Here is a 17,569-nt window from a genome sequence, read left to right as displayed (position 1 = left end):
CTTAGATCTCCTGAATGTCAAATGTTTGTCCAGGGACTAAAAAAACCTCCCTTCATTTTTGTTTGACCACCACACATTTTTTAGGTTCCAGTGGGATTTTAAAAGAATCAAGAGGTCGGATGACTTTTCTCAGCCCATCAAGGACCATGTCATTCTTGGAATAATATGAACTCAACAAAAAGTCGCCAAAATTGGAGTTACAAGTAATGTGCTGTTCCTGAGGCTGTAGACTGTGAATTTAAAGCTGCAAAGCTGTAAATGTAGGGCTCCGTCTAAAGCTGTTCCTAATGTTTTATTATTGATTTATCTCATAATTATTGTCTCCATTAGTCATTTGGCCTGTAAAATGTAAGAAAATGTTTGTTTTGTCCAACCAACACTCCAAAACCTGGAGATATTTATATAACTATCACATAGGGCTGGGGATAAACGATTATTTATTAAACGACTAATCTAACGACTAATTGGCCCACGCCAGCCAACATTAGCTACTATAACGTTAGATAGCTGTGTTCTGCAGCCGTAAGCCAGCTACCATTCAAGCCAACATTAGATGATAACTAACGTTAGCTAAACACAGCTGTCTAGGCGCCAGTAGATAGCCAACGTTAACGTTAACCACCAACCCAGCACGAACAAACCGCACGGAGAGCCAAGACAGCCAGCCAGCACCACCGAAGTGCGCAGAGCCCGAGCCACACAACACACCACACAAACATGAAACCAACCCAGCCAACGCCAGCACCCACCAGCCACCGTCTCCTCCACGAGCGACAACGGGGCGCCTCCGCCCCAGATGCTCCCACATTGCCAAATGGAGTTGGTATACCGCACCAGCACAACAGCAAAGAGCGCAACTAACGACACCTTTACGTTTGGGACACTAAATTTGAAGTATTCCCATACCTTCGATGATTTAGAGCGAGCTGTTTCTTTTATTGGGGCTGTTATTGGGAATTCTGTGAGGAGGTTGCTGTTTCGTCCTCCATTCTGCAATGTTTTGGTCTCCCACGTGTGTGTGTAGCGCTGTGACGAAGCGTCGACGCAAAAATTTGACGTTGACGCGTCGGTGACGTCGACGCATCGCTACAGGCCTACTATCACATAGTGTAAAGAGCGAAGTAAGTCTTTCAGCTCTAGTTAAAATCTCTAGATTCTCTTCATTTGCTCAGAACTAGTCGGGTGGTCAGTGGCAGAAAGTCTTGGCAGGCCTCATGCAATCAGTGTATTGGATGAGAGCTGCGTTGGCAGATTTATGAAATCTGATCTAAAAATATTATAATTCAAGCAATACATACGCACTGCAAATACGTTGAGTGGAAACGCCGTATGTCAGCCAAAGAAAAATCTCAAAACTTAAAAAATCCTGCATCAGTCTTTGTTTACATGTTCTTAAAATACTGTATCGCCGCTATGTTCCCAGTTCCATTCCAGATGGGGATGTTTGTTGTACCGCACACCCCCTCCCTATCTTGTTGTTTCCTCTCTCTTCACTTCCAATAAAGGCAAAACAGTGTCAGTGTTAATGTGGCTTTAAGCATTGTCATCTTGACAAGATATCTGGGTAATGAAGTCCTCAAACTTCAAATTTAGCTTTACATAGCAATCCTGTACAATCAAATCAAAACAGAACAGGGAAGGCCCCTCAAAGTGGTACAAGTCTCCATAAGTTAAAATATAACTGGAGTGACCCCAGTCACATTGAAATCGATCCCAGTGACCCCAGTGACATTTAGATTTTAACTTAATAGTAAATCTCTGCTTATAAAGTCTTGTTTGGCTGCCACACTTGTCAGGTTGGAGGCCGAAGTCCCTAAATTAGTCCTTTCTATTTCTCCAAAATGACTTCTTAGGATCATTAGCTTTCCTTATTAAACTAATTGGCATGATGAGCAACAACCTTGCCACTAATCTCTGTCTCATGGTTTCAATGTGGAGTTCAACTTTCAAAGGAAAATGAACCATGGAGGTACATTTCCAAAGGGCAGCTGCTGTTTAAAAACCTCATAACGCCAAGCTTTTTAACTCATCTTTATTAAGGAAAGCTTTGGTGAGCACACATGCATTCTTTCATTTTTTTTTTCTTTACCGTTTTTGACGTCGTGAAATTGGATTGTGGAACAGTGTTATGTTAGATTTTCTATGCACATTTAAAATTTGGTTTGAAGCTATTTTCTGTTTTCTGTATCATTTTAGCTCTGGTATAATCCAATATTCACTGATTATTTAACTCTGGGGGTTGGTCCAAAATGCACTGGTGTTTAAGCCTCGGCCCACTCCAATATGAATTGGAGTTTTAGTCCATGTTTGGTCCAATGTGAAGTGGTGTTAAAGCCCTGGTCCAGCGGTATATAATGTTAAACCCTGTTTTAGATGAATATTTGTTGGTGTTTTGGCCTTGGTCTGGCCCAGTATGAACTAGTGTTAGGCCCCAATCACATAGAGGTTGCAAAATGTGAGGTGGACCACACTGCTTTCTTTATGTTGAAGCCTAAAATTTCACCTGTCCTTAGCCTAACCATGATTTAGTAGAAATAAACTTACATAACTTTACCTTTTATTTAAATTAAAAAAATCTGAATGCCGTTGGACACTTTTCTGCTCTGAATTAAAAATGTTTTAACTCGAGGCGTTCAGAGCTATCCTCAAAAAAATGTGAGTCATTCCAAGAATCTAAAACGTGAGGTGTCCAGGGCGTATTAGCAGCGCACAAAACGGTAACTGCCGAGAAGACGCCGCTCTCTGCAAAGCCAGCGCTCTCTGGCCTTACAGCCCTGGTGTGATCAGTATTAAATCATGTTTGCCCTCGTTTTAAAATACATATTCACTGGTGTCTTAGTCATGGATGCACAGATCCAACTTTTTCTCTCTTATTACTGATACCTCAGCTCAGTTTATCTGCCAACACTGAGTTCCTTTTGATACCTTTCTGAGCCAGCAGTGAGTTAATAAATTTAAAACCCCAAATTTCATAATGAAACCTGATCCGCTTAATAAAGTCAGTATCAGTACTGATACCGATCCGGGTAATTTTCACATTACAGAGAGGCTTCTGATTCAGCGTTAATATTAATCATTCGCTTAATGGAGTTTTAATGTGTGAATGTAACACACGTCATCTTTGATGGGAAGTAGTAATGACATACTGTGATGTCCCAAGAGAAGACTTTCTGTAGCTCTTGATTAAATAATCCTGTTAGGACATCCTCGGAATGTTTGCATAGGAGAAGTTCATAGAACCTGACTCACTTTTTCTCTCACATAACTTGAGAATTGGAGCATAATTTGAATTAAAACAGGAGTTTTAAAAATGCATTGTAAGTATTGTGTCATAGATGGAAGATTCTGGTGGATGATTGATACACACACACTCACTCTGGCCTTTTTTCTCTCCTTGTGTGTGTGTGTGTGTGTGTGTGTGTGTGCGTGCTATTGCCTGTGTACACCTGTGTTTTTGTGGATAAATGTACATTTTGGCACATTTTGTGGGTGTGACATGCTGTGTTTTCTGTGTGTGTGTTTGTTCTTTGACTGCATGTCCTTGTGGGATTTCACACACATTAATGTATGACTGTGTACATTTTTTGTGATGCATTTGTATCGTGCTTCTGTGTGGTATATTTGCGCGAATGCCTGCTGGCACGTACATTTGTGTCTGCGCGTGTGTATGTGTGTGTATTTATAAAGGAGAGGTCCGAGGCAGAAGGGGGGATGACATGCATGTGTCCGGCCTGCTAACATCGCTGACGACTTGCGCACTAACCGACTGCCCGCCCTCACAACATGACGGACGTACTGGTAAACCAACTGCACCTCTTCCTTTCTTTGTCTCCCAGACTCCTTTTATTGCTTTTCCTCTCTATATTCATCTCTTTATCTCTCTCTGAATTTCTTTGTTTCAGTCTGGGAAATGTTTTTGTAACAAAAATACCTATGTGCTTGCAAAGGAACAGGCCAAATATTTGAAATAAGGCTGTTCTCAGCACAGAATACGTCAAAAAAACTTGCGGATCTATCTTTCTAGCTGGTAGAGATGTTCTGATTAAGTTTTGTTTGACCCATCCACATATATAAAGGTGGACGACATGACAGCGCTGTAAAAGTGAAGCCAAGACATCGCCCTCTGGTGGCTGGATGCAGTATAGGTCATAAAGCCCATTACCTCCGTGTTAGCAGATGGGTCATTTGGCTAAACTACATAATATATCATTTTTTCCCCAAAGATGGTTTCTGTCATTTTAGATAGTTCGTATCAAGCTGTTTAGTTATTTGTAGCTTTTTTAACGTCATGATTGACAGCTGAGCCCTGCTGAGTCAGACGGGCGTATGTGGGGTGGGATATCGATACCGCGGTGCCAACCCCGACCACCACTGCGCAGACTCTGGCTCCGAAAGATGGCAGCGGCTGTATCTGGCTTCATTCCTGTACGGTGGGAGGAAGTGGACTCTATCTTCCTATGTCGATGGTTTGAGTGAGAAAAGACAAAGCTTGGCTTAAATTAGCTAATTCGAACAAATATGTAAGTTTAAAATACTGATATTGGTATCAGCCTCAGTTATCCAGTATCGGTTGGGCTCTACTGTACTTGTCATTTCAGTATTTTTCTCCCCGCCTCCTCTTGATCAGTCTCCTAAATTAAACTGTCATTTAATTTCCACATGTCACTGCCACTGTCGACTATTTATAACTGCTGTCAACTTGTCTCCCCCATATCTGCTTGTCATTTCTCTCTCCCCTCTCTCCCTCTGTTTGCCTTCTGTCTTCTTCTCTTTTGTTTTCTCTTGCTCTCTCCCTTACTTGTTTTCTTATCTCGTTCGCCCCCATTCCTCCTATTCCCCCAACTCTTTTTTTTTCTCTCTCACTATCTCTGCCTCTCACCCACTTTCCCACTTCATCTCCCTCTTCTCTCTTTCTCTAGTTCTCCGTCCCACTCCCCCAAATTCCTTCACTCAACCCCCCCCCTGTTTCCTTTATACTTGCCTGTTTCTCTCTCTTTCTCTCTCATCTTTCCTTTTCTATTTGGTCTTTTATTTGAATGTTTCCTTTATGCTAGGTTGCTGTTAAGGGAACTACATACATGCTAGTTATGTGTGTACACTTTGACCATGCAGTGGATTGGTCAATAGCAACTTGGTAGGTAGAAGTTCATTGAAGTGATCAAACCGCAGGAAATTGGCAAGCTAATGTTACAATTTCCTCTGATGTCAGTGGGAGGGTCTTTACGTCAGGCAACCCACAGCTAGAACACACTGCAGGAAAGCTTCTGTAAAGATGACTTCCGATTTCTGCAAGAGTAGAAAGTAGCCACACAGAAGTATGTAGACACCCGAACATTTCCATCAGTTACCATCAGGAAATTGGTTAGTTGAGGCGGTAAGCGCGTCTGACAACCAGCTGGTCAAGATATCCTTTTAAAATAACTTCAACTGGATGCAGACTCTCTTGGGCAAAACTTGTGTCCAACTGATGATTATCAAAGCAAATTTAAGTTGGTATCTGACCTGCAGTATAACAGTGAGTTTTTCTTTTTGCACACATCAGCACCTGGTTGGACTGATTGGGTTGTTTGAATTGACTTCTCCCAACTTTTGAAAGCTCAAATTTCCTTTTTTTGCAACATGTTCCTCTGTATAATACTGTGAAGCAAACAGTTGAATCGGTTCAATCTCCTGTGGACCCTGACACATTTCATCTTTCAAAGTTACTGGATATGTGGCCTTTGCTGTGTTATGTAGCATCACGAAGATCATGTGGAGTAATTCCATCTGATGTTATTGGAGGCACCCTTTATTTCAGGCGAGGCGTGGCACCTCCATTTTCATATGCCCGAGGAAACCCTGACCCATATATGATTGCTAAACTAATCTCATTCAAAAACCATGGACATTAGTCTACTGGTATAACTGCTCCATTCAGCCACAAGAGCACGGGTGAAGTCCATCACTGATTTTAGTTGATACGGTCTGGCTCCAGTTCATCCCATAGGTGTTTGATGGGGTTGAGTTCCGGGCTTTGTGCCGGCCAATCAAGTTCCTGGGAAAACTAAGTCTTTATGAACTTGGCTTTGTGCACGTGTCATGTTGAAACAAGAAAGTGTTTGAAGCACACTATTGTCTAAAATATCTTTCTATTGTACCGTCTTTGAAACTAAGGTGCCTGAACCATCATAAGTAGACCTACATAATTACGGCCATGTAATGTACATGCTCAGGCAAAGCTGCTCTCAGTTCTGTAAACAGCTGGCCTCCATGTTTTTATTATCCTCCTCGTCTAAGAATAAGGAGAAAGACATAACAGAGCCGTGAAAAGACATTGCTGTGTGATGCATGCATGCCTGGAGCATTTATGTAGCTTGAGGGATAAATAGTCAGATTTGTAAAGTTTGGAGTTCTTGTGAAAGAGAGAAACATTGACAAGTCTAGACTGGACTCCAGGGGTGTCCAAGTTTAGAGGAAGAAGGAATGTAAATGCTGGTTTTCTGAGCTTTTTTCTGTAAGCCATCATGGCATGAATAGGCCCATGCTGTCATGACGGGTAGGGTTGGGTTGGTGTGTGTGCGTGGGTGTGTGTGTGTGTGTAGACACCAGGTCTGATTCATCAAGTTTCAGATAGAAACTAAGAAGCACTGTGTGTCACAATACCTCTGACTCTGTTTCCTGCCTCTCTCTCTCTCTCTCTTCTCTCTCTCCCTCCCCTCTATCTTTTCCTGTTGCCTTTCGTCTCTCTTCCTCCTTTACTGGAGTGAAGTCGTGTTGATTGATGGAACCATCGTAGCTATTAGCAAAAGAGCGAGTGAAAATAAAAAGAAGGACCCGTTTGTTCTCTCACTCAGTCGTCCATCGTCGATCCACCATTGAATCGTCTCGTCTCTGGTGAGCTTTACGGCTGCATGGTTTCTGTGTGCTGACAGTTTAATGTGCCGGTTATTGGACAGGGTTTGCTTATTTTGTGCACTCGTAAAAGTTTGCCTTTATAGCTCGACAGATAGAGCAAGGCAGTACCAAGATTTTTGTTTGATTCCCTCTCTGGCTGCCCATGCAGTTGAGACGAGTGTGTACCAAACTGAATGTCTCTTCATTACTCAAATTTAATAACCCCTCTGTGGGTTATGAAGGAAATTCTCAGTTGTCTCTCTGATGAAACTCTTTCAACACCCTCTTAGATAAACTTGAAAATGCACTGTCATCAATCTTTAAACAGGACTGTTTTCTCAGTTCCTGAAAAGTGGACATCTTGGGGATTTCTTTGCATATTTCGGCTGATTAACAACAAATAACCCACATATTGTACATGCTCTAAACCCGACGATTTCAGATGATTTCTCACTTCCCAGGCCGGCCTTGGCTTTAGTTTATTGTTTATCATTTGTGATGCACCAGTTGGAAAATTCTGGGCCGATATCAGTGTTTAAAACAACAGTTTGGCCGGTAGCGATGCCAATACCAATGTGTTCTTATTTATGAGGTATACATATAGGTACTAACAATACATAAAGTAAATGATACAGTGACAATATCAACTTTAAACAATAAAATCATTTTTTAAATTATCTTTACTTTTAGTTCTCTTTGAAATTTGTATGTATTGTAAATGCCAGCAGGGAGTTTTGGTACGTTCAAGCATGCTCCAGCATCTGAGAATGAAGAGTTGGATTTGAAAGCTTTGTTAATGCAAGAAATGACAAAAGTCACAGTATTGTTTTCAGGTTCATCTTATTGTAAAGCTGCAGCTCATGATTAAACTTATTATCATTTAATGTGCCAAATATTTTCTCAATTATTGATTCATTTTTTTATTTAAGGTGAAATTTCAAATTTGTTGTCTTGCACAACCAATTAGTGTGTTAAATATCACGTAAACAGAGCAAAGTAGCAAATGCTCACATTGGGGGGAATATTTTTAGTTTACTGATTATCAAAATTTTGCAGATGCGTTTCCTGTCAAATGGATTAGTTGGCTTAATATTTCTTCTCCAACTCATTGTATGGCTTCAGGGTCTGACACTCTATGCTAATCAGTAGTACAACAGAAAGGTACACACTTTTCACTGTTGTGGATTATCTGGTTTCAGGTGTCAGTAAGATGATTTGTGTTGAAGTGAAAAGATACTAGTGGCTGACAACAATAGACAGCTATAATGTAAAGTTATGGCCTTTCCTAGTCGATAGACTGGTGGTACTGGCATGTAAATGTTGAAGCATTGCTAGTGCATCATAATGAATGTGTAGGAGGAATGATCTTACCACTAACCTCAGCTGCTGTTGTTTGGTGTCTGAGATCTGCTCGTGGCTCTTCAGCTCTCTCTTCAGACAATGAACAGGTAGAGCTTCAGTCTACCTCCAGGAAGTGTGACTTCTGATGGGCACATACTTGTTACCCTCTGCAAGGTTCAAATCTGTGAGCTAGGGCTGGGCGATATGGCTTAAAAATAAAATCTCTGATTTTTTCCACACCAAACCCGATTTACGATTTTAATAGATTTTTTTGTAGACTGTTTTTTAGCGGGTGTTTGTGGGCTGCGGTCCTGTATATTGCGCAGAGAGCAACATTTCTCCCACTCGGCTGCATGCCTCTGCTTGAGGTGCTGGAATAAATTCGTCGTACTGCTATCATTGGTTGCAACAGCTTTCAAACAAATGTTTTTGGTCAACTTGGATTTGGAGAAATACATTTTCCAGTTTTCCTATTTTCCAGTACTGGCACAAATTGCACTCAAATACGTGTGTGCTCTATGTAGCAGCTGGGACGGTGAGCAGAGAAAACAAATATACTAGGGATGCACCGAAATGAAAATTCTTGGCCGAAACCGGAAACCGAAAAATGAGGAAACCAAGGCCGAAAACCGAAACACCGAAATAAATTATTATGCCATTATTAGTACCATTGCATTTATGGCTATGACTGTGTACTTACCTCACTAAAATCAAGGCATTGCAATTCAAAGAATAAATCAATTACAAAAGTATGAAAATATTTATTTAGCACTGACATTACAACAGTGCACAATATAAAATTAAATTAAAAATACATTTTTTAACTTTAACTTAATGATGAATGAATGAATGAATAATGAGAATAATAATCAGCCTATGAAATCCCACATCCTCTACGACAGAGAATGGCTGATCATCTAAGGCAATGAATTCCATCATTCTTTGTGTAATGCCCTTTGCCTTGGCACCATCACTGGAAAACTTTCTTGCCTTTTCAAAAACGTCCGCCACAGACGGAGTGGGCGTGCTCGGATTGATTTCCCTTTTCTCTGCCACATTCTTCTCATGTTCAGAATGGCAATCAGGATGTTTGGATTTCAGGTGATACATTAAACCCGACGTGGAGAAACTCTTTGCAGATGCACCCCCTCTTGAAATTTCAGCATTACACGTTTTGCAAATCGCTATCCGTGGGTCTTTCTCAGATATATTGAAATACGTCCACACCGCAGACATGTTGGCGCTTATCCAGACAAGCGTGTGCTGGCCACGGTTTTTGTTTGCGTCATCACAACTTTCTGTTTCGGCCGTGTTGTTTCGGTGATAAAAGTATTTCGGCGGAAAACCGAAAATGAGCTTTTGGGCCATTTTCAGCTGAAAATTTTCGGTGGCCAAATATTCGGTGCATCCCTAAAATATACCAAGCTGAGCTGTGGATACATAACAAAAAGACATCGGTATAGGCCTAATTGTTATTTTATACATTGGTACTGGCTAAGAATCGGTGCATCACTATAATGGAAGTGAACAGAATTCCGTTTGTGGTGGTCAGAGCATTGAAAGATGTCTTTCCAGCTTAATATCTTACTCTGGATAATCCCCTGACCTTTCTGTGAACAGTTATATATTTCATTTTGTTTCATTAAGTGTCTTTGTATGTTTCTTTTTTCTCATTTTGGGCAGAAATTGTGTTTAAAGTGTTTTAGTGGGATGTCAAAATCCTCTTGTTTAGTTTCGGTGAGTCCCCTTGATATGGGTGTGTTGCAGCTCGTGTGGCTGTGTTGGTGTGGGAGTGTGTTTGGTTGTGGTACTGTAAGTAGACATGTGTATGTTGTTGCAATCGTTTGTGCATCACAGTGTCTTTGTATACTGTACCTTCGAATGCACGTGTGAGCAGTTGTAGGTTGACTGTGTATTTAATCAGTGTGTGTGTGTGTGTGTGTGTTTGTATGTGTGTTTAGACAGGCCTGTCCATATAAGGAGAGGAGAAGAGATGAATTTGGGAGCTGATATGGTTTGTCGGTGCAGCCGTCTGGTGAAAAACCTTGACTCTGTCACCACAGAGCGCTGTTAGGCTGGATTTATAGGCCCACTTACTGTGTGTGTGTGTGTGTGTGTGTGTGTGTGTGTGTGTGTGTGTGTGTGATGATTGTAAAGTAAGAGAGAGTTTTAGTGTGAAAGTGAGGGACTGTGTGTGACATTTTCAAAGAAAGAGTAAATGAAGAGAGACAGATCAAGAGTGAGACGAGAGGAGCATACTGTATAAAGTGTGTGTGTGTGTGTGTGTGTGTGTTTGTGTGTTAAACAGTGCATTAGCGAAGCTTCGGCAGTGTTTAACATGTCAGGGCAGGAGTTTGGAGAAGCTCTTCTCCTCCATAAAACATATTTCCTTAGTACTGCACTGGATCTGGGGTGTGACTCACTAAAATCCACCTGTACTGTTTGTAGGAATAACTTGGGGAAAGTACAACAGGAACAGAACTGGAATCTGCAAACACATTAAGCTCTCGATTTACCTTCACTGACTCCAGAAAACACTATATAACGGGCTGGAACAGAAGCAGTGGCAACAGAAAGTCGAGGAATTCCAGCTGAAGAATGATTTAGGTCATTTTACTCCCACTCATCTCGTGTTGAAAATAAGATGTTGGCTAAGCGAGGGTAACACACGTTCATACAGCATAGTAGCAGTCAGCAGAATTAAGCAACATAAAAAAACACAGAGTTTAGTACTCCGTGGTGGATATGTTGCATTATGATTCAGTTGATTCATCGCAGTTTAATGGCAGATATCGTCTGGTTCCAGTATCTCAAATATGAACATTTGCTTCTGTCTTTTATTTTAAATTAAGACTGTTGGTCAAACAAACCAGGACATTGGGTTTTCAGAGCTTTTTGACTTTTCAGTTGTTTAGTCACTCAATCAATCAATCGCTAAACACACAGATTCATTGCCAAACACAGTTTTGTGCTGCGTCTTTTTTTAGTCTGACCTGAAATTCAGAGTTCCTTTTGTGCTACACAGGTGTTTTATCACCTGAGGGCTTTTTTTTGTGTTGTGACCACTCACAGTCAGTGAGGTAATACTGCCTGGGGTACGGGAAGGGAGTATGATATGTAGTGTAGATGGATGTTGCCTGTTTAAATTCCTTAGTTCCACAAACATAGTGTTGCGTAAGTGAGATTTGTTGGAAATGGGCCAATGGAGACAAATGATTAACCAGTGTGAGCTGAAGTAAAGATCTTTATCTATTATTAAGTGTTCAGTAGTAGTATATTTCGATTTTATCTGCAGGGTTGGGTTTGGGGTAAGGGAATTCTGGGATTTTCAAGTAAAGTCCCGCCAAAATAGAGTCCCTTTTCCACGGAGCGTCCCAGGAATTTGAGCATGTGTGTGCTTTTGTTATCACATATTTAAGACTAGTCTACGCCCTGACACTAAAACACTTTGTCCAAAGCTCATAAACGCCACGCCACAGTCGCCGAAGCTATAGCCTGACCTTAAATCTGCGTTATTATGGTGATACAACCCAATCAGCTTTTCACCTGGTACAATTATTTTATGTTAAAATAGCCATTTGCAGCTCAGCAAACAAAATCTGTAGATGGACACTATGCAGGCGGTTCAATAAATGGCATAATCTGATATGCAGACCATCAAATCAAAGCAGTAGGACTGTTTGCAGAGCAGGTTGAGCTCAGAAACATTTAGAAAACCCAGTTTGCATTTTAAATATTTAGCTCCAGCGACAGAACATAGTAAACCACAGACAGTTTTCTTTTACTGTCTTTATTTATTTCTGAGAAATAAAAGAATCTGGTGAGGGTCCCCGTCCTGTCCTCACTAATGAGTCCTGTGTCCTCGATGACACTCACTGAAGAGTGAACTCTGTACTCTTTCCAGTATTCAGCAAAAAAATATGCTACAGTCTTACATTTTAAGCTTCTATAATGTAAAATATTAAACCTCAAACACACAGGCACAGACAAACAGCAGCTGTAAACAAAGAAACAGCACTTGTTGCAGTGGTTGCATGCAGGTTGCACATGTAGCAGCGCACATTGCCACATCTGCATGTCAAACTGCTGCTGCTGTTACCGCTCTATTAAAGGTCCAGTGTGTAACCATTAGGAGGATCTACTGGCAGAAATGGAATATAATAGTCATAGGTAAGTTTTCATTAGTGCATAATCACCTGAAAATAAGAATCGAAAAATGTAGAGTCCGCCATGTTTGCTACAGTATGGGGCCTTTAAGTTCATATTTATTTCTTCCTCTAGCGGCATGGATGTACTATGCATACCCACCAATTGAGCCATCCTCCTAATTCAGGGAAAACATACAGACGACACTGAGGACTGTGAGAACACCAGAGACAAAGGGTCCAGGACTTTTCTGTTCTGTCCTGTTCTGGTTTGCTGTATTTCTTAGATTAAAATGTTGTCAATGAACCTAAAACTTGTTTTTAAAAGACAGAACAGTCACTCGTTTACTCCTTCTCTCTTTCATTTCATCTCCCTGTCTCTTGATCTGTCATTGTGACCTTACCTCTCTCTCTCTCTCTCTCTCTCTCTCTCTCTCTCTCTCTCTCTGTCTCTCTCTCACACACACACATTCACAGAGGGCTGTTGGCAATCGGGTGGTGAGATTATGGAGCGGTAATCTCTCAGATTAATACTTAAAATGAGCGCTTAATTACTTAAACCCTGCTGGCAGGTGCAGCTGTGTGTGTGTGTGTGTGTGTGTGTGTGTGTGTGTGTGTGTTGGTAGATGTGCATGCAGTACACAAAAGCCCTGGCAGCGTCTCTCTCTGAATTTAAATTTCATCTTGCTTTATTGGCATGGTATGTGAGTCCATCTGTGCTGCCAAAGCATTTAGAGACGGCGAAGGAACTAGTGCAGTAGAGAGCAGGTGATCACGGCGGAGTTATATAAAGAAGTGACCGATAGATTCTGCGTGAACGTGCACAGAACTGCTTCGACGTTCAGGGAAGGTTTTTTAAAGCTACGTCCCGGGCCAGATGATTTATATCGACAGCTAAACTGACAAACTGTCTGCTTTGTCCCTTTCTTTAGCATCAGTAGCCTGTTCCTTTAAGCGAGGCATTTATACTCTTGTAACTGCTCCATTTGACTTTTCTATTGGCCAATGTGTGTGTGTGTGTGTGTGTGTGTGTGTGTGTGTGTGTGTGTGTGTGTGTGTGTGTGTGTGTGTGTGTGTGAAACAGGGGAAACACCATGTGTGCCCTGTCAACCTTACCAGGATAAATAAAGGTTAATAGGTAAAATATTTACAGAGTTGGAGTTGACATGGCAAGGAAGGAACTACTGTGTCTGTGTGCGTGTGTGTGTGTGTGTGTGTGTGTGTGGTTTCTTAGTCTTTCTAATGTCATCTAGATTAATCAGATTAACACTCAGACCCAAATCCTGTTAAACACACACACACACACACACACACACACACACAGAAATTCACGTGGAACAAAAGAGGAAGTGAGACATCTGCTCGAAAGGAACTGTACACACTGGCTTCTTTCTTTCTTTCTTTCTTTCTTTCTTTCTTTCTTTCTTTCTTTAAACTTAACTGGTAATGAACATTCCCTTGTTCAGTCTGCATGTCTGGAAAACATGAATTAACACACTTTTTGTACAGACTTGCCTATTCTCCCACACACACACACACACACACACACACACACTCACACACACACACACACACACACAGTCAGAATGTGATAGCTCGGTGTTATAAAAGATGGGCGGGTGATAAAAGAGAGGAAAGGAGTGTTCCTCTGCCTTTGCTCTGACTGCAGGTAAACTGTGATATCAGCGCTGCATGTGTGTGTGTGTGCCGTTGTGTGTGTGTTTTGTGTGTGTTTCAGCAGCACCACAGTCGGCTGCCTTGCTCAAACACACAGAAACAGAGAGAACCGGCAGTTTACTTCAAGTTCGTGTGATTCTATTCAGGCACATTTATGGTCAGAATACAGACTTGAAGCCCCACCCCTTCTAGTTAGCTTCTGATCAAGTTTGTCCCAGTGGCCAGTCGCAGTACTGCAGGCTAAATAGTATTTTCCCCATAGACCACCATTATAAAAGAAACATCTGGGACACAGTTGACAGGACACAAAAAAAAAATAAAAAACTGGGTAGTTACACAACTTTTACAGAGAGAATGAGTGAGAAAATTTTGGAATAAATAGGCGCCCCTTTGAAGGACAGTACCCAGATCTCATAATGCATCAGAATATATCTACGGCTTCATCATAAAGAGTTTCCTTTATCAGTCGTTGTGAAAAACTAAAACACATTCCCTTGGTTTTCTGTCCATATTCAATAAGTTATTGAAAAAAGGAAATTTATGATGTTTATTTTATAGACTAGAAAGAAGACATCGCTGCGCTATGGAAATATTTGACTTAACACCAAAAAGATTGCTGCAAGTGCGCTTCACCTCTGGTATACAATTTTCCAGGACAACATAGATTATTTCCAGGATAGTTGGTCATTTTAATCAATCTCCAGGTGTTTCCATGACTGGAAAACTCACTTCAGTCTCTAAATCTTCAGGTTTTCCAGGATGCGTGGGAACTTGGTGAATCACTGCAGTAAAAAAAGGAGCAACTAGATGACATACTTGAAATAGCAGCAGTCAAACAGTGGAAAACCACGTAGAAAATGAGATTGAAAAAATAAATGTGTGTATATACATATACATATACACTGCACACCTACTTTAGAGGAAGGCCATGTTCCTAACTGAGAAGTTTCAAGAGAAGTATGGCGTCGTATCACACAACCATAACCTTTTGGTAAACATGTTAGAGCAGCTAAGTCATCAGTAACTTGTATTATGTAGCGATTGCACCCCCTTCAGGTGCCAACGAGGCTGTAGCCTGAAGTGCTGCTAATTTAATGTAAAATTCACACTTCTTCCCAAAATGTAGGTTATACAGGAACTAGGAAACATGCAGTGTTTGAACAGTTTTGACACGTGCACATGCTAAAGTGCAAGAATTTAAAGGCTCACATCGTTCAGGAGCTACAATTAAAAATATCCAGTTAGTGCTAGAGCAGCAGCTTTTCGGCTCACACACTGACTGCGTCTCATCTGCCACAACAGATCTTTATTAACATGAAAATGTTGCAGGTTACTGCTTTCATTCACTAATTTACTGTGTTACCAGCATCAGCGAGCATTCTGCCACATTCACCCGCTCTTGGGAGTGTTGGCATCAAACACACACACACACACACTCACACACACACAAACAGGTCGGCAGCCCACTTCTGTCCCAGTGCTGGCAAACAGACACACAGACAGAGTCGACAGCTGGAGGCTAACGTCAGCTGAGCTGTAGTTTCACCATTTTAGAGAAACGTACAAATAACAAATGCACCCGATCTAATGATGATAGCATCGACATGGAATTACACACACACGCCGCTCTGTCTGTGTGTGTGTCTGTGTGTGTGTGTGTGTGTGTGCAGTGGCTTACTTTTCTTTTTACATCTGAATGCACCTTTTATGTGGGCCCATGCATTTCTCTGTGTGTGCCTTTTCATTATGTATGCGTTTATATTAGTCTTTTTGTGCCTGTGTGTGTGAGCACATGATGTACGCTATGTGCTCACACATGTGTTATTGTGTGCGACAGTATGTGTATATGCCCCTATGGCTGCGTTTCTGACCTCTTTCTGGCCCATATGTCTCAACATTCTGAAGTGAATCTGAGCTCAGAGTTGTTTCGATTGCAGGGAGCTGGAAGTAGACAAATAAGAGCTCTACTTTTAAATGTTAAAAACAAATGTTAAAGTCTTCTGTGACATCTTCTGCAAATCCCGCCATCCGGGGGCCTCAGGGTCCTAAGTCCAGAACCCAAAGATGAGAAACCTGTGAGTGATCATCTTTGTGTGTATTTGTGTGTGTGTGTGTGTGTGTGTGTGTGTGTGTGTGTGTGTGTGTGTGTGTGTGTGTGTGTGTGTGTGTGTGTGTGAGTGTGTGTGATCACAGCTCAATCACATGATGCATCACATTGCCTGGTCTGTCTCCATACCAGCTCTCTTTCACTTCCCCTATTCTACATGATCTCTCTCTGTCTCCCTCTCTCTCTCTCTCTCTCTCTCTCTCTCTCTCTCTCTCTGGCTCTGTCTCCTCTTCCATACCCTCCCTCTAAATTTGTAAATCTCATGTTTCCCTCTTCCTCTTTTACTCTTATCATCTCTTTCTCTCTCTATCTCTCATCCATTTTTTAAAAATGTTTCTCTCTTTCTCTTCTCTCAACAACCCCCCCTTCCCTCATGTTGCCAAAGAATCTGCATGTACATTTTATAATCTAATAGAACAATTAACAGTTTATTCAAACCTTGTATTATTGGACATCCTTCGCTTTCAGCTCATACCGTCAGCCCTCTGTCTGCGTGTATCACTGACGCCACATGATTGTCATATTAACTGTGTTACCTTGGTATGATTACTGTAAACAAAGAAGACCACGTGAAGACCATTTTTAGCTTCTAACACCGGCGGTGTTGTTAGAGATCAAGTTTCTCCACATTCAGATACACACGTTCGATATATTTGAACATACGGTCGTCAGGAACATGTTGAAAGTTATTTGCTTTTCCATCTTTCTGTAAGTTGGTAATCAGAAATTCTTTTACCCCTCAAGTACACTGGGTGCGCGCTGCAAATCATCCATTGTTAGTAAAGGATTACTGAACTTGGATCGATCTGAATGTCTCAGAATGAATTGATGATTGATTGATTGATGATAAAACGCTAGATGTCACACCTGCAGTCACTTTGATGTATCTGTCGTATCTTCAGAGAAATGTTGTACTCTTTCCTCCATTCAATTTAATTCTCAGCTATATTTACTGGTTACTTTTCAGATTCAGAACCTACATAAAAACGCATACGATAAAAGGATTTATAAAATAAATTATTCAAAAAACATTTTTGACCCCTAAAAGCCCCCTGTCATGCATTAGCTTCGTCAGATGAATTGTTAGTTTGAGAAGTTTAGAGCAGAAGTGTCTTTTTGGTGTAATTGCTGTTTCCTTAAATAAATATTATTTCACAAAAAGATTAGCTAAAAGTGCCAAAAATAAATACAAATGCACGTGGCAGAACTTTGTTTTCTTTGGTCATACCCCGTTAATCCTCTCAGGACCCTTCAGATTTCCAGCAGTTGATACATCTGTATTAACAATCTGTGGATATGATAATCTGTTTTTTCTGCTAAAAGAGTACTTTTGATACTTTAAGTTTGTTTTGCTGATAATACTTTTGTTCCTTTAATTTAAGTAGGGTTTTGAATGCAGGACATTAACTCTAAGAGAGTATTTGAG

General features: G+C 41.0%; 2 protein-coding genes across 8 annotated transcripts in view; one reads left to right on the top strand and one right to left on the bottom strand.

The window, feature by feature from the left end:
- tcea2 (transcription elongation factor A (SII), 2) overlaps window positions 1-17,569 on the bottom strand; it is a 125,692-nt gene that overhangs the window by 81,083 nt on the left and 27,040 nt on the right. The gene's annotated exons all lie outside the window — the stretch shown is intronic.
- rgs19 (regulator of G protein signaling 19) overlaps window positions 1-17,569 on the top strand; it is a 32,288-nt gene that overhangs the window by 5,042 nt on the left and 9,677 nt on the right. For 2 of the 7 annotated variants that reach the window (XM_051424419.1, XM_051424420.1), the window contains exon 2: window positions 3,688-3,798. The exons of 4 other annotated variants lie outside the window; for them this stretch is intronic. In XM_051424419.1, coding sequence (XP_051280379.1) covers window positions 3,784-3,798 — 15 coding nt within the window. In that variant the 5' untranslated portion in view covers window positions 3,688-3,783. Of the gene's footprint in view, window positions 1-3,687; window positions 3,799-6,630; window positions 6,874-17,569 lie in introns of those variants that run through there. One more of the 7 variants, XM_051424421.1, reaches the window with a different exon arrangement.

The sequence above is a fragment of the Dicentrarchus labrax genome, unplaced genomic scaffold (genome assembly GCF_905237075.1).
Source record: "Dicentrarchus labrax unplaced genomic scaffold, dlabrax2021, whole genome shotgun sequence".
In the NCBI taxonomy this organism is placed as follows: Eukaryota; Metazoa; Chordata; class Actinopteri; family Moronidae; genus Dicentrarchus; species Dicentrarchus labrax.
This window is presented reverse-complemented; position numbering and strand designations above follow the sequence as displayed.